At 36.0% G+C, this 27,320-nt stretch overlaps 1 protein-coding gene and 1 long non-coding RNA gene across 6 annotated transcripts in view; one reads left to right on the top strand and one right to left on the bottom strand.

The window, feature by feature from the left end:
- The window catches only part of LOC148673190 (uncharacterized), a 330,310-nt gene that overhangs the window by 208,598 nt on the left and 94,392 nt on the right, over positions 1–27,320 (bottom strand). The gene's annotated exons all lie outside the window — the stretch shown is intronic.
- The window catches only part of pdzd2 (PDZ domain containing 2), a 176,449-nt gene that overhangs the window by 77,004 nt on the left and 72,125 nt on the right, over positions 1–27,320 (top strand). For all 5 annotated transcript variants that reach the window (XM_088629527.1, XM_088629525.1, XM_088629526.1 and 2 more), the window contains one exon: positions 14,645–15,104. In XM_088629527.1, the coding sequence (XP_088485653.1) occupies positions 14,645–15,104 (460 nt within the window). The remainder of the gene's footprint in view (positions 1–14,644; positions 15,105–27,320) is intronic.

The following is a 27,320-nucleotide window of genomic DNA, read 5'->3' as shown; positions in this document are numbered from 1 at the left end:
ATAACTGCAGAATACAGATATGTAAAGGCCTTGTCTGATTTTTCCATTGCCAGTGTGTGGCCTTGCATTTCATTCACTTTGAGCATAGGCACTTCGCCAAGAAATTCTACTCCTCTGTTTATCAGCCTTGCTGTAGTTTAATAAATATTACTATTTCATGTGATGGAAATGACGTTACACTTGTTCCTGTTACAGCTTGTTATTACAGGTTTGAGACTTATTTTTTTTAAATAAAATAAAAATAGTAAAATGAATGAGTAATACCTCATTTAAACTGTATGCAACTTTGTACAATTTTGGTCACAACCTTATAAAATAGATGATGTTGCTCTGGAATCAGTCCAAAGAAGAGAAACCAGATACATTCCAGAGCTTAAAGGAATGTCCTGCTTTGACAGGTTAAAAGAGCTGAACGTTTTTATTCTTAGACAGGGCATGGGGGTACATAGAAACTATATGGTTGTGCGTTTAAATTTGCGAATCAGAGGAAGTTCTTTATATGCTGAGGGTTGTGGGAGCATGGAAGAAGCTATCTAGTCATGCTGTTGAAGCTGATACCATGGCTGAATAACTGGATGAGATCCTTGAATCAATAAGCTACTAAATACGAAATGAGATTGATGAACCAAATGGTCTCCTCTCATCTGTGGGCTTTCTTATGTTTTTTTATTTTTCTTTATGAAGACTTTCACAAGATTATCCGTGGTACACAAAACAACCAACAGAGATGTTGTTTGTGTTTAGGAACTTATTAATACAGAGGTGGAAAACCTTTTTTCTGCCAAGGGCCATTTGGATATTTATAACACAATTCGCGGGCCATACAAAATTATCAATTTAAAAATTAGCCTGCTATAATTGGTCAAATATTTAATTAACTCACCCCTAATGTGATGGCTGGAACTGCCTCTTTTTGGTGAGGCGTGTGATGTTAGCTGGTATTGATGATGTTGCTACTTGCAACTGCTTTTCCAGGTTTGCGTCGGTCAGTCTGGAGTGCAGTCGATCAAACAGCCACTTGCTATCATTGAGTTCCCTGACAGGTTTTCCCATCACCTCCATGAACTGCTTGACTTCATCCCGCAGTTCATAAAACACAGTGTGTTAACACTTTCGCAACATGTACACTCCCAACCTGCCTGGCACTGACTGTCCTCTGAGTCACCGCAATACCGGCAGACGGGCCGCAGACAGCCGGCGAGAAGCATGCGTTTCTGTCCCGTCATGTACTCGTATGTGTCCTGTCTATCCCGTAATGGACGTTCCTTGCTTGTCCCTCAAAATTTACGTTATTATGATGATTCACTTAATATAAATTTATATTGCTATGAAAAAAGATCCTAGATTTATTGAATTTCAAGTCCCGCCTGCGTAGGGCTGGGCGATATGGCCAAAAAAAAAATTCATATCAGTTGATATCGATAATTATCACGATAAATGTCAAATCATTATTTCTTTCAAGTTTAAAGGCAGATTTTTTTCTCCTGAGTGAAAAATGAAGAAACCAGACAGTTAATTGGTGAATTAAACAACTCTTTATTTTAAGAACACAACACTTGCCAAACAACAGAAACATTAAACAAATCTGTTAGCTGCCCGGTCTGCAACATGCACGCGCACTTACGCAGTATTTAGTAAAGCATGAACATTTATCGAACTTTTGTTAAAATTATATCGAGGAAAATTATATCGCGATAATTATCGTTATCGAATTATCGCCAGGCTCTACAGGGCAGGGCCAGACCAAATGATTTTTATTAATATTATCAACCTTTTAATTCACAAAAAGAACGTTGTAATGTGTTGTGGTACTATGTACTGTAAGTAACACCTATGAAGCAGCCATATAACCCTGCAGCTCACAACTGAGGACCCATTGAAGCTAAGCAGATGTGAGCTTAGCCAGTCCCTGAATGGGAGACCTCCTGGGGAAAAACTAAGGTCACTGCTGGAAGAGGTGTTAGTGGGGCCAGCAGGGGGTCCTCACTCTGTGGTCCATGTGGGTCCCAATGCCCCAGTATAGTGATGGGAACACTATACTGTAAAAAGGCGCCATCCTTGAGACGTAAAACCGAGGTCCTGACTCTCTGTGGTCATTAAAAATTCCAGGGCGGTCCTCAAAAAGAGTAGGGGTGTAATCCCGGCATCCTGGCCAAATCTCCCCTTGGCCCTTACCAATCATGGCTTCCTAATAATCCCCATCTATGAATTGGCTTCATTACTCTGCTCTCCTCCCCACTAATAGCTGATGTGTGGTGCACTATGGTTGTCGTCGCCTTGTCCAGGTGGATGCTGCACGTTGGTGGTGGTGGAGGGGAGTCCCCATTACCTGTAAAGCGCTTTTAGTGAAGTGTCCAGAAAAGTGCTATATAAGTGTAAGCAATTATTATTATTATGAAATTAAATAACACAGCTGTGTTGCAGGGGTGCCTTCCTCACTGTTTTTGGCTATATATTCCAATCATTCTTTACCAAATGCAACACAGTGATTTCATGATAATCCATTTTTTTAATTGGTATTTTCTAATGTAATCTGTCTTTCTCTTTCAGTGTTTTCTTGAATTATTAAGTACCATAAAAAGTGAAATCATATTTTGGTACTAATCACCTGATACTTGTAGGTGATGCAACGTTAGAGGGATAGCAAGCTATTTAGAAGCAGCTAAGGAAATACAAGACCTAGTCACTATTGAAGACTGAACAGACAACTGGGCAATGAGTTCAAATGAGTTCAAACTCAGCTGCTGCAGTTTTAAGCAGATCCAAGCCTCATGTGAATACCACTCCTGTTCTATCCTCCCTCATTGGATGTCATATAGGATTGCCTTCAAAATCATTCTTCTGACCTAAAAAATACTAAACAATTGAATCTCTTCCGGTCTAGAGCTATTATGCTTGACAGCTCAGCTTTTTAAATTCGGACTTTGTTTGTCCCCATAACAAGGCTCCATTCTGTTGAACAATACGTTTTTCAAGGAATAAATTTTGGAGCAGTGTATTTCTTAACTTTTCATACAGAAATGGCTTTTTTTCATGTTCTTCCTACCAATGTAGTGTTAACCTCCACTGCAAAGGATCCTTGAGATGCAGCAGCCATATTACCCTGCAACTCACAACTGACAACCCACTGAAGCTAAGCGGGTGTGAGCCTGGTCAGTACCTGGATGGGAGACCTCCTGGGAAAAACTAAGATTGCTGCTGGAAGAGGTGTTAGTGGGGCCAGCAGGGGATTATCACCCTGCGGTCTGTGTGGGTCCTAATGCCCCAGTATAGTGACGGGGACACTATACTGTAAAACCGATTCTCTGTGGTCATTAAAAATCTCAGGGCAAATCTCAGGGAAAGACTAGGGGTGTAATCCCAGCATCCTGGCCAAATTGCCCAATGGCCTTTACCAATCATGGCCTCCTAATAATCCCCCTCTATGAATTGGCTTCATTACTCTGCTCTCCTCCCCACTGATAGCTGGTGTGTGGTGAGCGTTCTGGCGCACTATGGTTGTTGTCACATCATCCAGGTGGATGCAGCACATTGGTGGTTCCCCATTTCCTGTACAGCGCTTTGAGTGGAGTGTCCAGAAAAGCGCTATATAAATGTAAGCAATTATTATTATTTTTAGATGTCATGACATTAAAAGTACTAATAATGCTCTGGGATATTCTGACTTGGAATGTTGTGTGCAAATATTTTATTCCGTATCTAGAAAGATTGCACAGAAAGGTACGATGAGCTGAATCTCTTCAGTATTGGGAAGAGGAGATTATGAGGGGACTTGAAACAAGCATTGGAAATCCAGAACTGTATTGAAAGAGTGAAGCTAATGGATTAATTGAAGTTTGGCAACTAAACAAAAACAATGTGAAATTTACAGTAAGACTGAGAGCTAAGCACTTTTTTATTCAAGAAATGTCAGGTTTAGATCCTCCAATCCATACACCACTAGTAAACTATTGAGCATGATGCAGTTAACTGCCTCCTGTCATTTGTAACATTCTTATGTCGTTAGCTTTTCAGTGGAAGCTGGGTGGACACTTTTGAGAACCAAACCACAATATGTAAAATTCTTCAGCAGCCTGAAGTGTTTTTTAAGCAAGACATTTAGAAATTTATTTTGCAAAAGCTAGGCATTTAACAATCTGCTTAGTAGATATTGTGCAAAAATGTTTTACATTTGATCTACAAATTAAAACTGGCACAAAGTTGACGTAACATGAACATAACAAGGTTATACCTCCATTACCGTCCATTTAGACCGGATATATCCTATAATAATCACCCTGCTGCCATACATATTCTTCATTGGAAATAATTATGCGAAAGAACAGTGCCATCTAACAGAACTGTAAAAATCTCTGATAGGCGAATCTTTATGTGTATATTTTGTATCTCCTAAGTACTGTAACACTTTAAAAAGAGTGAAAAGAGTAATACGAGCTATTATTACACAGTGTGGTGGCTTTGTGGCTAAGGATCTGCGCCTGTGGCTGGAAGCTTGCCGGTTCGTATCCCATGGCCAGCAGAGGAATCCTACTCCATTAGCCTCCTGAGCAAGGCCCTTAACCACAACTGCTCCAGGGGCGCCGTATAAATAACTGACCCTGCACTCTGACCCCAAGCTTCTCCTCCTGTCTGTGTGTTTCATGGAGAGCAAGTTGGGGTATGTGAAAAGACAAATTCCTAATACAAGAAATTGTATATGGCCAATAAAGTGATCTTATAAGATCATTTGAGAATAATAGATAACAGATAGGTAACATAATTTTAAATAAAATAAAGTTAAATTACAATTAGGAAAATTGCAATTTTTAACTGATCCCCTTTTCCAGTATAATATAAATATCAACACTCCTTATGTCATCCATAGTCTTCCTTACACCATCTTTAAAAACATTGCACAAAATTGCTTTGTAACAACCACATATAATGAAAGTAGGGTTTTGAATCACAGTTTTGAGATGTTGCTTGTAATGGAGAACAAAATTTTATTTAGTGAAATTATATTTAAATTGTTTTCATTAAATAAGGCCATGTAACTCAATGTGATACCTTCATCATTAGAGTTATGTTTCTATGTAGCAGCTATGAAAGGCCCATGAATATTGTTGAAACTCTTCATCTTGCTGAATTTGCCAGGAAGCCTTAATATCAACAGGAAACTAAAAAAGCATTTAAACATTCTTGAAAGGGTAATAGGGACAGATTATTAAATTGCTAAACAAAAACCTATCACAATACTGACCATTAAAAGCAGAAATAGAAATGTTTGAACAGAAGTGGAGTTCAGTAATGTAAAAGAGGTATTGAAGAACTGGGTTGTTCCTTTTTGTTCACCATAAATGATTGCGTTGTTTTAGTAATGATAGTGATGCTTTTTTATCAGATCGTGTTACAAATAGGTGGAAACATTGGCAGAGAGGAAAACATTGGTCTGCCTTCCCACCTCCCTCATGTGTCTGTAGGTGGATCTCGCTTGGATGTCTAATAAGATTGTGAAATGCCCATTTTATCAGTTGTCTTGGTAACACATACTAATTCATGTTTAACTCGGTCTTTGAAAACCACACATTGCTGCTTTTGTCCCCCTTAGCAAATAGGCTATATGTAGTTACAGTGAAAACTGTACCTCGGCCTTTAATAATCTGTAGGAAGCTGTTACCTTCTCTTGTTGGGCCTGGTTTAGGTTTTTATTAAGTCTAATACAAAATAACTGTTGTATTAATGATTAATTTGCTGATAAAGCACAAATACTTGAAAAACAAAGATTAGGCTTTCTGTAAGCATTAAATTGTTAGCACTCTGTTGACAACAGAGATCTGTTGTCCTGAGATGAGATTAAATCTCTTTTGGGCTTGGGGCTGTTAATTTTATTACCCACATTTACGTGCATCTGTACTGTATTTGGAGGCAAACACCACTTAATAACGGGTATTTGTTTAGATTTAATGTGAATGCTGTCCATTTTACAGAAGGTAACCTCCAATCACTGCTTTGAAAAGCTAATGGAGACAGCATCAAGTTCACCCCACATTGCTGGCTATGATGTTTTAAACAGAACTGACAACCACTTCAACAATATAAAACAATAAGGACAGTTAAAAACAAGAGAGCAGATCTTATCCATGTGGTACTTTGTAGTTTATTGATCTAAGCAGTCTCCTTTTCTATGTTTTAAATTCAGTCCCAAATAATTTTGACTTTTGGTTCTGTGTAACTGTTCATTGTGAAGTCCACTGGGTTGACTTTGTCAGTCCTTTGACAAGGGCATAAAGATAAATAAAGTTCAGTTCTTGCAGCCTGTCAGTGTAGGACTTGCTTTAAGTCCTGGAATGCATCTGGTTCCTCTTCTCTGGACTGATTCCAGTGCAGCAATATTTTTTCTGTAAAGTGATGAGAACAAATTGTACACAATTTTCTAAATGAGGCATTGCTAGTGCATGCAATTTTAATATTAACATCCCTTCGTTTGAATTCTCCACTTCTGATTATGTATTCTAACATTTTGTTTGACCTATTTTATTGCTTCCTCACAGATGTAAACAATGTCAACGTGATCACTTTAGTCTTTTCCATAAATTGCCTCTTCTATCTCAGTGTTTCTCATTTTGTATTTATAATTTGTTTTTGCTTCCTGCATGCAAACATGTAAAACATAATTGTCATCTGCCAGGTGTTTTCCAAGTTTTGAATTTTATCTAAATTGTTTTTTATTGAAAATTTCATTTGTACCTTCTACATTGATTTAAAATTAGGAAGAGACATGGTCCTAGTACAGATCAGTGTGGTACACCATTAATTTAATCACCTTTATCTAAGTATTCAACTCTTATCTGTACTCTGTTTTCTATTTGTTAAGGCCAAAAAGAAATATACTTACAGGCAGTATTTTGACTTATTCATGTTGACTAGTCCTAGCATATAATTTCTGTAACCTTACGTATAATATATGGCAGTCATATAGGTCTATAACTGCTTTGGTTATTTTTATCACCTTTTTGTGGATGGACATGGCACTGGTGATTTTAATTTGAATTTGAGTAATTTTAAATACACTGGGATCTACACATAGTTCTATACCTCATTCTGCTTGAAGAAAAAATATATTAGATGGATGTAATTATATACAAGCTTAGAACAAAATGTGCCATAAGTAACAAATAAAGTCTGAAAGCAGCTTCAAGCCTGGGTGGTTTATTATAACATTCAGTAAAATAAAAAAATGCTGATCAGCTAAATCCTCCACAAACAAAATACTGCAGAACTGCAATTTCATTAAGGGTCAAAGTATATCGTTCTGAAAAAGCACTGTTTTTTGTGTGTGACTGTGCAGTCACTTTTGCACAACAGTCTTTAAAAGAAGAGAAAGAATCATAGGTTCATTATTTTAATTTCATGGCCTAAAAATATTTAGGAAAAATATTATGAAATAAAAGAAAATGAGTGCTGTAAGTTAAACAATTAGGAGTTGGCCTTTAAATGCTTTCAGGAAGGACCGCTTCAATTATGTTTGATTAGAATAGATTTGTATGCTTCATTGCCAGATTTTATGCCACATTACCTCAAGCATCTAAATACATATTCTTATACAATTAGACAAATATGTATTTATTTGATTCTCTTTGAAAGGCTTCCCTTCATTGTTTTTGATTCTGAGTATACTTTAGAAGACCATTTTCCCCTTGATTTATGTAACTGATTAAAGTGGTCTTAAATGGAGTCTGACAGGTCAATATTCTTTCATGTCATGACCCAGAAAGCTCTTGTCAAGATGAATGTGGTAGATTGTTTGTCTGGATAACTGAGATCATTAAATGTGTTCACAGGTCAATCCCATCTTTTACCTATCAGTTTATTTTTTCAGCTTCTACTGTTGACTTTGTGCTCAGCTCTATGTTACTCCTCAGATGGTGTGCAAAGTATATATCTCCATACTGCAATTGCAGTTTACAGAGTTACCATTAATTCCAAGAATATTCTAATCTTTTAAATGCCATATTGGCCCCATTCTCAGCAAAACAAAAACACTATCCTGTTATTATTTTGGGCTTTCTCTTAATTGGGTAATTTAAAATTATTTTAGAAATACAAAGTATGATGTTTTTTTTCCTCTGCAGTTAAATGTGGCAGAAGTAAATGACCAAGATCTTATTTTTTGTTGTTTCCTTCAGTTTAAATTTTATGGCAAATTTAAATATTTTTCTGAATATATAGCACGTGCTATTTTGGCTTTCATGCTCACTCTAGTATGAACATGGGTTATTCTCATAACTGGGCATACTGTAAGTAAAGGTATAAATTGTTTGCAAACAGAAAGTCCCCACCTGTGAGCTTCATACTGATCCATTTAAATGAGGAGCTCAATATCTGCTTCTGTGTCTGGTTACTTCATGAAGGCAGTTACAGGCATACTTTTCTCATTTGCATAGACTTGATGTCATTTTGGAAGGATCTAAGGAAGGCCAGCATTCTCTTGTCTTGCATTACAATAGGAATCACTTTTAAAGTTGTAAAGGAATGAAACCACTGTAACTTCAAATGTAATGAAATGCACTGCCTTATAAAAATAGGTTTGAAAGCTGTCTGCCAAATAGAGAGGATGTTTGGTGAAAGGAATCAGTTCTAGTAACAATGGAAGTGGGGCTTTGTATACTGAAAATAACTGTATAATGAAATGGACTTCAGAATTGTATGTGAGTTGACAGTGTTCATTAGAATTAAATGGAGCAGCAGATAACAGCCTGGATATTTCAGTACGTTCTTACACTGGCTAGGAAACAATGATTTGCTTTAAATTAGAACAGTATTCCTAGCTGGAACATTTCAATCAAGATACAAAATGCTGTATTGTGACAAATAATTTGTCAATGGAGAGTTTATTTGAACTGGTGCTGAATGACCATGTTTCATTCTTCTAAACTTTGACAGCACCTGAATGTTATGGCCTTGGAAAATTGATATCTAGCAACACTGTAATTGAAATAAACTCTGTACACAATGTGCTATTGAAGCATGATTGTCCCATGTTTGAATTGGTAAAATGAGCAAGAATTAATATGGAAACATCTAATGTAATTTTAAGAAAATAACATTGTTTAAAGTATTTTCCTTTGGCATTTTCTAGAACTTTCTACTGTATATTAACTGTTGCTTAATTGATTGCTCTGTGCCTAGTGCAGGCAGTCTTAACACGGCAATGAATACAAGACAATCTAATAAAAAAAACTGCTATACTAAAATTCCTTATTAGCACAGGCACTTATGATCATTGTAACATTGTGTTAACCTCTTGGCTGGCCAAAACGTAAGCCTGTCTTTTATGGAGAAAATAAAAACCTTTACACTTAATTTTAAAAGAGAGGGTGTCATCTGGTCCATATACAAATAATAATAATAACATCACTTTATTAACCCTTTACAATTTCTTGCATTAGGAATGATCTTTTTGCATACCCCAGCTTGTTCTCCATGAGACACACAGACAGGGAGAGAGCCAGGGGTCAGAGCGCAGGGTCTGCCATTGTACGGCGCCCCTGGAGCAGCTGGGGTTAAGGGCCTTGCTCAGGTGCCCAATGGAGTAGGATTCCTCTGCCGGCTGCGGGATTTGAACCGGCAACCTTCTAGCCACAGGCACAGATCCTTAGCCACAGAGCCACCGCTCCCCCATATACTGTACCTCATTTGTTTTTGCAACTAATTGCTTTGAGGATCTCTTGGTCCTTATAGATTTCTTGAAAGTAGGTACAGAAAGAGCTTCAACGACATGAATGGTTAGCTTTCCCATACTTCCGTAATCCTACTGTACATTTAAAATGTGTCTCCTGTTCAGAGATTCAAGCCTACTCCCCCATAGTTTATACAGTAAAAAGAGAGTATGTGCCTTTGGGGATTTTGAATACTTAAATCAGGTAATCGTAGTCAAAATTGAAAAGGTTTTTTTGTATGGCAAAAGGTTATGATAGACAAGAACAAGATAATAGGATTCTATTAATGACAAATCAAAATATGAAGAGTAAGTTGTTCATGACTGAGTCATGATACCTAGAAGAGATAGGCGTTGATAAGAATACATGGCTCATCAAGTAAAATTATATTCTTTGGGTAAATGTAAACCAATCATATATGACATCATTTTTCCAGTTCAACTTTACAAGGAAATGGTGCGTTAAAAACTCCATATTGAATGTATATCTAGTTCCATTATTTGGTGTCGTAAATTTCACTGAAGTTGCAACAGATGTGTGAGCTACAGGATACGGCAGTCCCCTGGAACGTCAAGCTGTCAGGCATTTTTGAAATTAAGAAAATGTCAGTGTCACCTTCCTTCATATATTGAAAATAACTTTTATCCTCACAAAATGTGCAAAAATCATTAATATTGCTACTTTCTAACTCTGGTTCGAAAAAGTGAACTGTAGGAATGTAATGAGTCAGGGTATTAAGATGAAGGATGAAAATATGTAAGAAAATGTACCTCATACTATATGCACGATTTTCATTTGTTTATGAAGCTGTTTAGCGTATGGGTAAAATAATTAGTATAAAGTGTGAGTACCTGAAATAGTTTCTCACATTTTACAAGTATAAAGCATGAGTGGTTTGAAGTAATTCATTGTCGAATACTGGCATTCTTTTAAACATCCATTAGCTGAGTGTGACCTTTTAAAAACTGTTAAAAATTGATCAGCATTAATCCAGCGCATTTACGATTCATTTTCACGTCACATATGACATTTAAAAATGTATTGTAGATCTAGTGCTTGATTGAAATTTAAAAATCACTGAGGCTGTAGTCTTTTCTTTCTTAAAATTAAATTAGTGAAAAAACAATTACAAAAATAAGAAAATAACACGGTGTCCATTTTCTCTAACTGTGTTTGTACTAAATGTAATCACGGAATTCAATCACAGAATTTATTTGAATAGTTCTATATTTTTAAGATTTTAGTTTCTTTGCTCTTTAATAGTTTATTTCATAAACAGACCTGGTTTGTACAGTATGTCAGTTTAGCTATTGCTGGAATAGAAAAACAGCTGTGTATTATTTAATGATTTTGTAGAAATAAAAGCATAGTTAGATTTAAATCTGACCTGAAGAACGTTATTGCTTGATGTGTGACGCAGAACATTAATTTGAAAAATGCTGATCCTTGTTATTCAATAAAAAAGGATCATATAACTTGGGATCTTTTCAAATAGAAGCAAGACTGAATTGATTAGGAGTCTTCTGTTTAGTCAAAACGTTGTGTATACCTAGGAACAAAAAATAACACTCATGTAAAAAGCTATGATTTAAAAAGTAAAAGAAATGTACAAAAATCAAAAGGAAACAAAAATGGTGATTAAATCAGTTTCCTGTCTCAAGCTTATGAACAGTAGTTGTAGTCTACAGCCCTACAATTATTAGGCTTCTTGTTGTCAGAATTAGTCTAGATTTTGCAATACTTGAAGCCTTAAAAATATATTACTCTTAAACAATACGGTACAGTAACAAGTGTCAAATTATCCAGAGCTGACCAAATGTTTTGGAAATATTCTAATTGTAGTGTTCCCTGTCTTACTGCATTTTATTATTTCCATGTGATGAAAGAAATCCAATTGCTTACACAGTCTTGTAGACCTGCAGTATGTCTATAGTTACATTGGCAATGTGTTACAGCATGCTGCTTGTGTTTTGTTAGTCTTTCATTGAAGTCAGTCAGCACTTGGTATGTTTTTGCATAGTCAGTGGTCAGCTAACTTAGACTGAATGTAGTGACAGTGATTGACATGTAGTGGATGCATAATAAAACTAGATTGGTGCTTATTTTTCTTTGACCTGAATATAATAGCAACATATGTATTTGGACAATCCTTGTGTTTTCCTGTTCATTGAAGCCCTCTCTTGATAGTCTTGAAACAGCAATATATAAAAATAAGCAATCCTGAGAAAAAAAAGGCCATGCTACTTAGAATTCATAAGCTGCTAGGTCTAAGAGGTATTTGAGTTTCTACAGTGCAAGCACTTTTCCTGTCCTAATCTTGAACCGATTACATCCGAGCTGGGGATATATTTATTTTTACTGTATCTTTCTCTCTCTCCTTTCATATAATTCTTAAATAGAACTGGGTAAGCCATAAATAAGTAGACTTAAGAACTGAAAATACATTCTGTTCAATTGGAAGAAATGAGCAACCAATATACTTTATTATGCATTTATATTCTAAATATGTTATATATATTTATATTATAGCTCATTTATTTCCTTCCTGCCGCTCTATAATCCCCACATGTTAATAACTTGCAGTTGATTACAGAACTCTTTTGAGGTCACATGGGGTGTTATTGTTATATTGTGTTTTGTTTTACTGAATTCCTGGGTCTTAAAATGCCCAGTTGCAAAGAGCTCATGTGACATGGATGTTTTCCTTTTGATTTCCCTCCATTCGTCTTAAAAGCTGTTTATTGTTTGTTTTTGTTTTGGTTGCTTTGTTTTGATTAGTTCTGGCTCCTGCTTCGTCTGGCATTCCATTTAGGGATGTAAGCAAACACTTTGTTGGTGGAGTGCATTTGGATATGATGATGACCAGGAAACCAACATAAAGATATGCAAAGGGACTTTTAAGTGATGAAGAAAAAGGTTATAACAAACAATAAATAAAATTAAATGGGTTTTGGCTAACCCGATTTACAAGTAAAAGAAAAAAAGAGGAATGAAGTAACTTAAGTCAGTAGTAGTTATCATGTTTAAATATGTCATCTGGGAAATATTAAGTATAAACCTCTTTTTCAAAAGCTAAATTTTTTTTGTTGTTTTATCCATTTTAATTTTATTGCCTGTATTGCATTCTTATTATTTGTTGCTCTTATTAACATTTTTCCACGGGGATCCACACCGCTGTCCCAAACTGTCTGTGACTGTATTTCTTCATGCATTACTCAAATTGAGTACTAGTTACAAATTGTAATTGTAATTGTTTCAATGCAGATTAATTGGATATATATGCATGTTTAGAAATAACTTTTGTCTCTTTATTGTCATTAAACCAATGTGAATTTGTAGGAACAGTGTGTGGAGAAGTGTTTGTTTCCCAAAGTTCAGCATGAATGCTGTGATAGGCCAGGCAGTAGAGATTATACAGTACGTTTTGTAGTTTATTTTAATAAGCTTTTAATTATTCTGTGGATTATTTATAATGGAAAAGCCATCAATAATACCACACATCTCAGCCTGAAGATTCGATTGACTTTGTTGCTGTAGGTATGAACATACAAACTCCACCCAGACAGCACCACAGGAATTGATCCCAATGCCTCAGCGTTGTGAGGCAGCAATGCTAACCACAGCACCACCATACCCCTCTGTATTTATACAGTTAAAGTCCTAATGTGATGGATATTTTACCTTTTTTAAAAGGTTATCTAGTTATCTATTTTTTTAATGCTTTTCTAGTGCTTCAGTATATCTCCCCATTCTGGTTAAATACTTCCCTGCTTGGGACTCTGTGGTAATCACAAGGACCTAGTGCATAAATATCCATTGAGGTTTGTTATACTATTACCGTTTCTCAGGGCCTATAATGCCAAATGAGCCAAAAGTGAAATGTTATTCTCATGATTTCTTTCTGTTCTACTTATGATAGTAATTGGCCTTAGCTTCCTGCTCTATAGGACTACACTATGTAGACTTAATGTTTATTCACAGCACTGCTGACTTCCTACTTCTAACCACTGACCTTCCTGTTTTCATGGGAATATTAAGTCTTTTCTTGTGAATTTGTGGGGGGTGTTTTTTTTTTTTGGCTCTTTTTCCCAAAGGCAAAACACATAGAGGCTATTTTAAAAATTATACGGTGGGCTTTGGTACCTTTGTTTCTATACTGTAGGTATTTGAATTCCATTACCAAATAATGCGATGGCACCTTTATTATGTTGTCAGGTCCAGCCTTTCAGAAAACAAACACTCAGAGAAACATATCTGAATCATTAATTTTGCAGTTTGCATTTTCCAGAGTGATTTTATTGGTAGTCTTAATGTGATTAATGCAACACAATTCATAACATGTTATCAGTTATTCTACATGTTATTATTTAAATATGCTACTTTAAATTCTGATTCTAATTTTAAGTTAGCTCAGTCATTGTGCGATGATACCTGTATGTTCTTCCGGACTCAATTTTATCTTACAAAAAAGCGTGGTAGTTAAGTTTTATACATAAGATTAAAATCAGACTTGGAATCAACACAGGAAATTATAGATACTGTATGAACTACATTTAAGGCAGTATTTACATTAAAATAAGTAATACCTGTGTTTAATATTATCTACATCGTAGTATTTTGTAAAGCAAAAAACTTAACAGGAATATTTACAAGTAGTTGTAAAATTGACAGTTTATTTTAGTTCACATTAGACATCTTTTATCTGTTTTGTTAATGAGAAGGTAATAAGAAAAATCAGTTTCTGTCTGCTGGTAAGATTTGAGGACTCATAATATTGTTTTTTTGTTTCTAAAGAACAAAATTCATATTATACTTATAGTATAATGATAATTAACTAAACAGAACATGAATCTCCTCGTGTTCATCTTTCTGTCCTTCGCTCATTCGATTCTTTAAAATCCACATACTGTACAGTTAGTGCATTGATGGTCTTTTTTTTTTTGCAGTTACCTGGCTGACCAGTGCTGGAATGGCGGATGTATCTACCTGATCATGCTGCGTCGTATTAAACGCAAAGCTCCTCTTCCTCCTTGCAATGGCAGCAGCAGCAGTGAGCACAGGATCAGCGTTTCCTCTGAGCCAAGTGGCAGTCCAGCACAGAATGGCAAAAGGACTCGGAAATTTGGGGTCATCTCTCGGTCCTCCTTCACCCGGGACAGCAAAGACAGCCGGGACTCCGAGGTAGAGAATGGCCGTTGTAACTCTATGGATGCTGAGGTCTTGCCATCACAGACCATTGGCCCAGGAGCACAGTCTTCAGAAGTGAAGACGGGAGGCAGCAGTCCAAAACCAGAGCAGTCCCTTCCCAATGGAGAAACCACTTCACCTCTGAGTGACAGCCACCCGAGGATCCATCTTCTGGAGAGTGGGAAAACCGAATCTCTGAACAGCGATCACTCCTCTCAGGTATGCTGCTGTTTTCCTTGTCATGGTTTCTCCACAGGTGTTAAAAATCTTCAGTACATCAAGGTCTTTTTTCACTGTCACCGTTTGCCTGCGTTGCACTGAGATTGATTCGATTCACATTTGAATGTCTGCAGAGAATAATTTTCTCAGCAGCACTAATGTATTTTGTGTATATTTGTTGAACGTAAAGTCAAGTAGTTTTCAAAATTAGTGCAGGTAGGTACAGATGCAGCCATTCAAAATGGGTGAGGTATTTCGCGGCATACCGCGGTGGGCGTGTCACAGTATCACGCAGTATCACGCGGTATCACGTGTGTCACGTGTGTCACGTGACTAACTATCCGGCGTCGCCTTGTAAAACCGCCAGGGGGAGCTTAACCTCTCATGTACAGCATTTGAGCCTTTAATTTTGAACTGTGTATTACAGCATGTTAATCATCAGTCATTAAAATGTTGGTATATATTATGAAAGCAAGATTGCTCAGTTGGACAGAAGTACACAACCTACCTTCATCAGAAATATTTATGCATCAAAGCCTTTACTGAAGATATTACTAATAGTATTGATAATGGATGACTTTGGACAAGCTGTATACTCAAAGTATAATTTCTTTAGCACATTTGTACAAGCACTTGGAATCTGTCCAAGCCATACTTTGTCAGGCATTTTGTTTTACTTCAACGGGGCATAAAAACTTCCTTGCTTTTAACAGGGCGTTTCATAATTTCTAGCTACGAAAATGATTTAAAATGCGACACCTATCATTCAACTAGAGCTTAAAATATCACAAGGAAAAATACACACCGGTATTCCATTTCTCCCTAAACATTGTAAGCTTCGAAGTCTTTAACTAACGTGATACCGGAGTCAACCAGCATACTTTTAGAATTTGATTAAAAGGGAATATAATATGGAATCGCGTATCTAAAGAATTTAATAACGGTATGATTATATCCGTGTACTGCGGCAGGACTGTGTAAGGCTGTTTCGCCTGCCTGATCATGCGAGCTGTCTTGTAGCCTACTGGTCTAGGTGCGTGACTACTAGCTGGCAGGTTGTGTGTTCGAATCCAGCTGGTGCTGGACTTTTCATTTTTATTTATTTATTTTTTAATCGCGTAACATAAACATATTACCGTATGCAAACTGTACTGTATACAGTATGTATATGTATATTTAATGTCTTAACTGTCCCCGTTTAATTGAATTTAAAAAAAATATTTAACACGAACATTAAGCTGTTTACATGTTCCGCCTGAGAACAGTCACCCGTTGCTACCCAACGCAGAATGGTGATTGGCTGACACCATCTGACACCCCTCTGATTGGAGAAAAAAGACGTGCTGGTGTGCTATACCAGGAAGAGGATTTCTTTCAATTCTAAACGTGTATTTTAAAAGTTTAAGAAGTAAAAACCTTACAGCGTACACAGATTTCTAAACTGATCAGGATCGTTATCTTTGTCTCATGCATAATAATGTTCACCGCTCTGTCCAGCAAATTAATAATAAACTTTATTTTATATAACTTTTTAAACGAATAAGTAATTAGATTGCTCATAAACCTAATCACTTGCTTTTTCTTTTTATTTAGGCTCAGATTTCAACTATAGATCGTATTATTAATAACCATAATAACAACCAACCAACAAAAACAACCATATAAACATAATGGTGGTGCTGGACCTTCCAGTTTTATTTATTTATTTTTTTAATCGCGTAACATAAACATATTACCGTATGCAAACTGTACTGTATACAATATGTATATGTATATTTAATGTCTTAACTGTGCCCGTTTAAGTATTGAATATTCATATCTAATTTTACCACTGAAGGGAAATCTTAACATAAACATACAGTATATGGCTGGTCTCGGTACTTTAAAGAAAAAAATACACACCAGTATTCCATTTCTCCCTAAACATTGTAAGCTTCGAATGAAACCACTAAATAAAGACATAAATATAGAAATCTTCAGATTTGTTTTATTTAATGTTGGTAGCAGGATGAACTGTCAGAGTGTATATTTTGTCGCAAAGTTGCTACAAGATGTTAACAGTGAAAAAGGTATTTAGAAATGAGTTATTTCAAGATGAAAAAGAAAACATACACGAAACATGGTTTCATTACGACCAGAATCGGTCTTGAGATATTTTTAACTTGATTTACAGTATTTGAGAGGTATGTCTTAACACCGATACTACAGTGCTTAAGTACTGCTCACGTATATGTTTCTAGGTTTATATTATGCATTTCATACGGTCAAATTACTTTTGAGCAACTAATAAGAAGCGCCAAACGGTATGCGTTTTAGTTTCGTTTTGTGCTGGAACCCGTGGATTGATTAGAGATATCAAGTACATACAAGTCATTTTTTAAATGTTGTAGTTCGTCTTGAAAAAATGTTACGAGTACATCATCTATCAACAATTACACAGGTTCTGTTTCCATATTGCGGATTTTGGTTAGGTACAGTATTATCAAATCCAGTGGCGCTGTGTGTTACTTTACTGAGTCCCAATCTGTGATTGAAACCTGTAAAACCGGTTTAATTCGTCACAGCCAGCACTCTTCAGGTGTGAGGGTCTTCTGCTCAGAATGAAACGCTAAAATGTTTGTGTATATTCTAATGGTAGTGGGGGCAGGGTGTGTGGGAACAGGTTTGTTCTTCACACCTGAAACATTTTCTCTGAAAGGATTTTCTTCGAAGTTTAACCGATCTTGTTACAGCATGTTACAGTTTACTATTATTAACCATATTAATTTTAAGTGCTTAATGTAAAATCTTGTAAAAATATATTTTCATTGTTCAAATATACATTAATATACATTAAGTCTGACTATCATATAATAAGTTAAATACAAAACTAAAGAAAAAATAGGGTTAAATATAATTCAAAATATTTTGCTAACAATGTTAACTGTTTATGAATAATAAAATGTATTAACTAAGGAGTAGGATGGCACAGTTGTTAGTATGTTTTTTGTTTTGTTTCTTTTTCATAAATACAACAGTAGTACCTGATGTCTCAGTGGCTTTCAAAATTAAATTATGCATGCAAACCTGTGAACTAGAAAGATAACTAAGATTTTAATACTAATTAAATGACCGCGGGCACTTCCCACCCCCCCCTACATTCTCAGAGTAGAACAGACTAACCTTCTAATGAAAGACGGTCCACCCCCCACGGACAGGAAAAGTGCCCACAGGCACTTAAACTTAATATGGTCAGTAACGGTAAACAGTAACATGGTAAGAAGGAGCACGTACAAACGTTTTCGAAATAACCACATGTAAGACTCTGATCCTAAAAATGTTTAGGGAGAAAGTGGAATACTGGTGTGCTTCCAGAAGAATCAGTATGGCTCAGAGATTAAATAAAACTTCACAGACATTAACGAAGAGCATAACGCGTGTACTGTATACACTGCAAGTACAACCCAACTCTCTGCAGGAGCCTGGCTGTGACGAATTGAACCGGTTTCACGGGTATTTTCAAAGTAGGAGGCGAGATTTCCAGCGAAAGACACCCCCCCTCAAAAACCCAGTAAATACAGTACTTACTAGTTAAAGGCTAGGCTCCCGACTACGGCGAAAGGAACCCTTCTTTCATTAGAAGACAATGAACATATTTTAGCCCTGAATGAATTAATAGCAAACATGGTTTTCATAAAATACATTTTTCCAAGAAAGTTTAGCCTTTGTCACTAATGAAACCACTAAATAAAGACATAAATAGAAAAATCTTAAGATTTTTAAAATACATGACTTTGCTAAAATTTATTTGAAAATAAAAACAATTACAACCGCCAGGGGAGAGAGAGAACAGGGGAGGGATGTTGGTTTTGCATAAGGGGCGGGGCTATGGAAAGTAGGTATGTTTGGGAATGTGTAGTTACATGTTCTGGCTGTTTGTGAATTATCGTTGTTGAGTATGGAGTGTTGAGGTATTGATTTTGTGTAATGCTTTATGTTGAAAATTGAGGTGGATTTTGTTTATGATAAACAGGATAAACTGGGATGGGAGGAAGGTTTGGTTTTGCATAAGGGGCGGGATTATGATAATTGGAGGACTTTGCGAGTGTAAAATGGTTTGATTATTTGATTTTGTATTGTGGTTGTTATCTATGTTTTTGGTTGGTATTATGTTTATATGGTTGTTTTTGTTGGTTGGTTGTTATTATGGTTATTAATAATATGATCTATAGTTGAAATCTGAGCCTAAATAAAAAGAAAAAGCAAGTGATTAGGTTTATGAGCAATCTAATTACTTATTCGTTTAAAAAGCTATATAAAATAAAGTTTATTATTAATTTGCTGGACAGAGCGGTGAACATTATTATGCATGAGACAAAGATAACGATCCTGATCAGTTTAGAAATCTGTGTACGCTGTAAGGTTTTTACTTCTTAAACTTTTAAAATACACGTTTAGAATTGAAAGAAATCCTCTTCCTGGTATAGCACACCAGCACGTCTTTTTTCTCCAATCAGAGGGGTGTCAGATGGTGTCAGCCAATCACCATTCTGCGTTGGGTAGCAACGGGTGACTGTTCTCAGGCGGAACATGTAAACAGCTTAATGTTCGTGTTAAATATTTTTTTTTTAATTCAATTAAACGGGCACAGTTAAGACATTAAATATACATATACATACTGTATACAGTACAGTTTGCATACGGTAATATGTTTATGTTACGCGATTAAAAAATAAATAAATAAAAATGAAAAGTCCAGCACCAGCTGGATTCGAACACACAACCTGCCAGCTGGTAGTCACGCACCTAGACCAGTAGGCTACAAGACAGCTCGCATGATCAGGCAGGCGAAACAGCCTTACACAGTCCTGCCGCAGTACACGGATATAATCATACCGTTATTAAATTCTTTAGATACGCGATTCCATATTATATTCCCTTTTAATCAAATTCTAAAAGTATGCTTGTTGACTCCGGTATCACGTTAGTTAAAGACTTCGAAGCTTACAATGTTTAGGGAGAAATGGAATACTGGTGCGTATTTTTTTCTTTAAAGTACCAAGAACAGCCATATACTGTATGTTTACGTTCCAAAATTAATATCGTTTATGGCCTTCACACGCGTAACAGTATGCTCCTATTCTTTTTATGCTCAGCTACTAAGATTTCCCTTCATTGGTAAAATTCAATATCTACAACGGGCACAGTAAAGACGTTTACAGTACAGTAAGTCTTTCTACGACAGACCAACGGACCACGAGTGCCCCTGTCGGTCAACCAATCACATACCGCGGTATCGCGTGTCATCTTACCTGCGGTATCTGTACTGCGGTGTCTGTACCGCGCACTTTGAATGGCTGCATCTGTAGCTGAGTCAGCAAACGAAGGCATGTAATAGGAACAAGTAATAGGTTTCTTCCATGCTGAAAAGAGAAGAAAGAAAACACACTGTTCTGGCTGTGGAGCCTTCTTCGGGTGTGCTTCTTCACACCACAGCACCACCATGGTGCAATGGCCTGTACTTGTTGAGCCACCCAGGAACCCCTCAAGCTGATACTATTTTATTAGGGAACTACACTGGAATTATGGAATCAGCATGATGTACTAAAATGCATCTGTTCTCTGTTTTATTGCTAAAACTAAATTGGAGCATAAACCAGTACAGAGCAATGTTAGTACAATTACTTTTGCAATAAACTATGTTTATAGCAGTTAGCTTGTGCAGTGTTTTGGAATATGAATCTCATAAATAGCAATCTGATTCTGTTTTGTAATGATTTATTCATATAGTTCTGCATTTTCCTGTCCAAATAGGTTAGAGATCATTCTTCTCTTTAATTGCATAATTTCATATAATCCATTATTTTGTGTATATACTGTTAATTAACTTATTCTGAGCTTCTTATTATCCATCTTGTGAGGAGACGGGGATATGAAACTAATTCAATTACCTACAGTATACACATTAAACTGTCACTTCAGTGAGACTCTAAGGTCAGGTTATTGTCAGCACCTGCACCTGATTTCAAGAAATGTGATACAGGACTGTATGAATCTACATTTAAGGAAACTGTGAAGTAAATCTATTTTAGTTCATAGTTTTTGCCATGTGTCATTATGCTTCACTTATAACAAATTTCTCCCCTACGATAAAATGTTGAACATGTCTGTGGACTTGTAACAATACGATGTTAAACATATGTTGTGTGTTTATCATTTGCAATACAAGATAAAAGAATGAGAAAATGAGCATAACTAAAATGGAAGTCAATTTAATATAAATGTTAAATTCCAGCATAGAGTCCTATAGTAGCACCTGTTACTGGCTGCTTTATTGGTCCAATAAGCAATGTAGCTTCTAGGAAGGTTAAGTTAAGTATATGAGCGTGTCTTAAATATTTGTTTTTGTTTGATAGCACTGAAAATGACTACTTTAAGTACTTTAAAGTGTCAGGTGACAAGTTAAAATCTACCATACATAATAGATTACAAGGGATTGTGGGTAACTATCAACTACTGTTTGTACAACTGTTGATAACTTTAATGTATTAGTCTTAGTATAATTTAAGGAAATGGCACAGTTTGTCCTTTGGTTGTTCATACTTAATATGCTGACTTGATAAGGATCAGTATATTTATTTTTATGAGAAACATTATAATTTATCTCCTAGGTAAAAACTTCAAAGACTTGAATAGAAAAAGGATAAACAAAGACAATCACAGATTAAGAGTGCCTCATGGAATCTGCAGATACCAGAGATATTGTAGACAGTCATGTATATCTAAATATCATGTTAGACTTCTGTTCCTAAACGTTTGCTGATGGTTAACAAATACCGACATCTGCCTTGCTTACAAAACCTTTGCACCTAATTTTTCTGTTTCATATCTGAAGGAGCACTGCTGTTAGTCAGTGGATGGAATACTAGGGAAATGTTCTGATGTGAATGTTGCCTGGATGCTTCATTCAACATACCTCTTGACACAGACACATTTGCATGATTGTAAAAGGTTCAGGATGAAGCTCCAGGTGGTAAAAAAAAAAACTTGTACAAGAGACAGGGAAAACAAAAACAAATGAGAAAACTGACAGCCATATATCACACTGTTGCTCAATGGTGGTAGTCTCCTGAAGCCTGCCTTCAAAGAGAGACAGACTTGTTATTCTGTTTCCATGTTCAGGGAAGTCAAGAAAACCCTACGCTTTACATTAAAAGCCATTGAGCCAGTGAACACTTGCTATACTGCTTGAATACAGAGGAGATTGTAAGACTGGATCTCCAGGATAATTTCAATGAGCCAAAAAGTAACTTCATTTTAGTACAAGAATAATACTCTGGTAGCGTAGTGCCTAGCGATACAGCCTTACAACTTTTGGATCCTGGATTTAATTCTTTTCTGGATTTTTCCAGATTCTCTAGTTTTTCCCAGATTCTAAAGGACCCACAGATTGAATCATGAATCTTTTCATCGTGTTTTTTTTAGTTTGCATACTGCTATGAAATACCCTGTCCAGGGTGTAGTCATGCCTTGTATATTATTCTTCCAAGATATCTTCTAGGTTATAGAAGCCTTTACCAGGAATAAGCAGTTTGCTGATGATGGATGGCTGAATGGAATAATACTCCACTGGAATTCATTATAAGTATTAACTGCATAGATTTTCTTTGTCTAAGTATGGCATGTAAAAAAATTCTTTCCTCTCTTTTAAAAAAAGTGTTACTGTGGTTTCCTGTGGCAGGATTTAAAATGCAAGGGTGCTTCAAGTTTTGTGTAGTCTATTAAACAATCCAGGCTGATTTTTCTTGTCGTATTCCAGGAATTCATTGTCAATGTATGGCACTCTCTTTTCAATGCTAATAGCTAAACTATTAAGTAAAATTATGTAGGTAGTAACAAGCATACCTAATTTACTGCTAGTTTAATACATTTTGATTATATTATAATTTAAATGTTGTTATTGCAGCAAGGAGTGGTTTCACAGAAAACAAGATGAACTTATATTATACTGATATTAAAACAGCCTGTATCTGATCAATTGAAAGTGTAATCTATCTTTAGTAAAATCAGTAGAAATCTCAGTGTTTGAAGGTCGACTTAGAATGTCAAGCTGTTTGGTTAAAAACATAAAAAAATGAATAAAATAAGAATAAAACATAGCACTTTTTTCATGTTAAAATACAGTTATCTTTAATTCATAACTGCAGACATTTAGTGTTTCTGAAATGTGTTGAAGGACCAATATCACATTATAGGCAGTAATCTGTGAAATAAATACAGTAAATGAAGTACAATACTTTTTAACATTTTTCATGTAGCTTTCATTAATATACAGATTCTAATAAGCCAAAACCACACAAGAAAATGCTACAGTACAGTTTTAAAGTGATATTCTGTATTACTTTCTTGGTGCAGACATCCACAGGCCTCTTATTAGGATTTATTGAAATGTTTTGATATGCTATGAATATTTTTAGCCTGCATTCGTTTTGCAACCAGTGGTCTCCATTATGTGGCTGTCTGCATATGTTTGTGATCGGCTGCTTTGGAACATGTGCTCAATTTCTGCTTCTGTTTTGACATTGCAATCTTGCAATCTTTACATTATGATGTTATTACTCCTAAAACAGCACATTTTAATTGACACTTGGTCCAATTCAAGTTTACACTAATGCTGTATGTTTGTACTAGTGGAAGAGTAACAATGCTGAAGAACAGTACATATATCCTGTTATGCTGCCTGTGACAGTTGAAAAAACTAATACATTGAGAAGATTAACGCATCATGCCTCAGTTACCTTGGATTTTCATCATAGAAGGAAAGTGGGAAGATAATTCTTGAACCGTCAGTAATACTTCCCATTTGAACTTTTATGCTACAGTTGGTATGCTTGAGTTACTTGTCATGTCATTTACCAAACCGCTTTATACCATACGTTGTTGTGGGAAGCTGGAGTCTACCCGGCAAGCAACAAGCACAAGGCAGGGTACACCCTGGACATGGCACCAGTCCATCACAGGGCAAGTGCAAGCCAGTCATACATAGGGACAATGGAGGCCACGGTTAAGGCCAAGGGGGGAAATTTGGCCTGGACACTGGGATAACTTCCTATTCTTTTCAAGAAATGCCTGGGGATCTTTTATGACCTTAATGTCTCATCTTAAAGATGGTGAGTTACTTATTAGTCTATATACAGTATATTTGATATACTGTACATGATTTCATGTTTTAATAGAATAAAATGCCTTATATAGAATTCTATAAGCTTTAATATAGCTTCTAATACTGTATACAGTATATAATGTATACTGTAATAAAGACAATAATGTATTCTCGATAGAGCTATATTTTAATAACTGTGATATAACACAAAACTTTCAATAATACTAATTCAAACATATTTCTTATTGACATTGAATAGTTTTTTTCATTTTGACTTTTAAGGAAATAAGAAACACGTTTCTCTTTCTTTTTAACATGACTATACCTGATTTAATTAAGGAGTTTTAGGGTAGTTTACAAATTACCCTTTTTCTATTTCCAGTTCTATTTTATAAAAATATAAAAAACTCACAAGCAGCTCAACAGATAACATCAAAACAAATCATATTTGCCCTTTAAGGCCTTATTTAGCATAAGTGCAGTTTTAATAGACTTCATTGAGCCTTGTCTGGGGTCAAGTCAGCTGTACTTAGTGTTATAATTCTTATATAACCTGCATTAAATGACGGAGACAAAGGATAAAAACTGCAGACAGCTGTTTATATGTGAATACGTTTTAATAAAAAATAAATTAATAAAGTTACGTTTGTTCAGACTTATCACTAGTAATTCCGCAAACTACATGTCACAAGACTAATTGTCCACACCACACACATCTTCTGTGTACATTTGGTATCCATTAAGAAAAATGTAATGTAAACTCTATTAATTTGAATATGCTTTATTCCTTTCTAGATATAACCAAACTAAGAACTTTGCCTTGAGCACCCCAGAGCTTGTTTAGTATTTGTTGTGGTGATTCCCATCAGGTGCTGAAGGAGGCGTGAAATCCTGCTAAAGTACTGATAAGAGGAACTGGTAATCTGTAATGACTCCCATGTGATCCATGTGTTAGTCTTGTAAGAGGTTTAAGATCTTTGCTGCTTTGGGGCTCCATTTCAGAAATATTCCTATAGCTGCCTAGCAGGGGTAACAGTTTTCACAGTTGGAATTGTGTATTGTTGTAGAAGTGGCTGGGCGTCTTATGGAAGTTAATTCAAGAAACAATCAAGTGGGAAGATGTTTACTGTACTGTACATGATTTTCTGAAAGAATATTTGTGCTTTGCCTTTCAAATACACCCATTTAACTGTACTTTCAGTTCGCCTGGACTCAGTTTCTCTTTTGATAGTGGTAGGCTACACAGGAGAAAAAAAGGCAGTTCTACTGTGAAGGGAAAGTTGACCACATTTTGAGACTTGTGATTCATTTGTTGTTACAGCCATTCCATATCAACATAATCCCTTAATCTTCAACATGATAATGCTTATCCCAGCAAGGCAAGGCCCATCATGAATTTCTGATTCAGTCTGAGAACATTGTCCTGCACTTGCCTGAAGGTTTGTAGGGTCTTAACCATCCATCATCCTTTTCAGGGTCACGTGGGTGCCAGAGCCTATCCCAGCAAGCAAAGGGCACACCATGGACGGAAGACCAGTCCATCACAGGGCAGACAGATACAAACACTGAAACGCACACAAGACGCCCACCAAACTATTAGTATATCTTTGGACTGCAGGAGAAAACCAAAGCACCTAGAGGAAACCCATGTAAATATGGGGAGAACATACAAACTCCCCGAAATCGAACTCTAGGAATTGAACTCGGAGCTCCAGTGCTGTGAGAACGCAATGTTAACCAATTCTGCAGTTGTTCTATGGAAAGATACTGTACAACAATCCAGTGGTCTCTGTACAGTGTGACTGTCAGTGTATGTCATAGTGGTCACAAGCATGAGCCCAAATTAATGGAGTTACCTTACATACTGTGCAATCCACCATGTGATTATTTTAGATTAGATTTTGAAACATTGTTGCAAACGTGTACAAATATTTCAAATGGAGATCCATTACAAAGGCATAAACCTAATAGTCCTAATACTTCAACAGGGTTTATGTTTTCAAGGTTTTAGCTACATTTCTGTTTTTTTTTATTTTAAAATGAAAATGCGAAATTGCAACATTTGCAAAATTGCCTTTACCATAAAAAGCTATAACCAGTTCAGTTAGAGCCTAACAATTTCCTGGCATCAGCTCTATGTCGCAGAATGTATCCAAGGCATGTGGGTATGTCAATATTTACCACTCCACATCTTGTGTTACAGTCTTGACTTGAATGGACTTAAAGAGAACTTAAAATGATTTATGAGCCTGACTGGCACTCTTACAGTATATTACTTCTTTTTTTTTCATATGGAAAATTTCACTTTCCAAATCTTAATGAGCAGACAAAATACTTTGAGATCTTTCCAGAATGTTGCATGGTTTTGCCTTTTATCTTGATATTTTATAAGAGGCAAAGGTAATTTTCAGAAACACAATATTCCTGGCGTTTTTACTTTTAGATTTTAAACATCTTTTGTGGTCAGAGAGTGTGGACAGTGCAAATTCATCAGGAAGTCCAACGTGTCCCATAGACTAATCCACTCTGTTCTGAACTACAGTGCAAACTTGCTTGAGGAGAGCTTGTGCTGTACTACCAATATCTGTGCCAGTCTATCTATATTGCACATCTTGCGGTCTGATTTTTGTCTTCCAGTATCTCTGAGGCTCTCAGGCTTGCAGCAAACTCTGCAGTTTTCTCATCCCAGCACATATGCAAAAACCCATTAATGGCAGGACCTGGTTATGACTGGCATTTGCTAATCCTCTGCTTTTGCCCCAACAATTCCATGCTTTGCTTCTTTGCTCCATGACTATACCTACTGGATGTGCCAGTCACACATCCTGCTCTTGGTTTTGGATTGTAATTGAATCACCAGAGAGAGGCACCTACTTTACTTAATACACACATAAACACTTTGAAGTGACTGCCTTTATCAGATTACCTTATACATATAGAAATAAAATATGGTATATATGGTACGATCATTTCCTGTTTTGTAATATTTTCTGACATTATTTCTTTAATATAAATGTGGTTTTGCTCTCTTTCTTAAATTGTCCCACCTATGTTGTGATACCTGAACAGAAGGA

Source organism: Lepisosteus platostomus, chromosome 4 (genome assembly GCF_059453375.1).
Source record: "Lepisosteus platostomus isolate fLepPlt1 chromosome 4, fLepPlt1.hap1, whole genome shotgun sequence".
Classification (NCBI taxonomy): Eukaryota; Metazoa; Chordata; class Actinopteri; order Semionotiformes; family Lepisosteidae; genus Lepisosteus; species Lepisosteus platostomus.
Note: the sequence above shows the minus strand (reverse complement) of the source record. Positions and strands in the feature narration are given on the sequence as shown.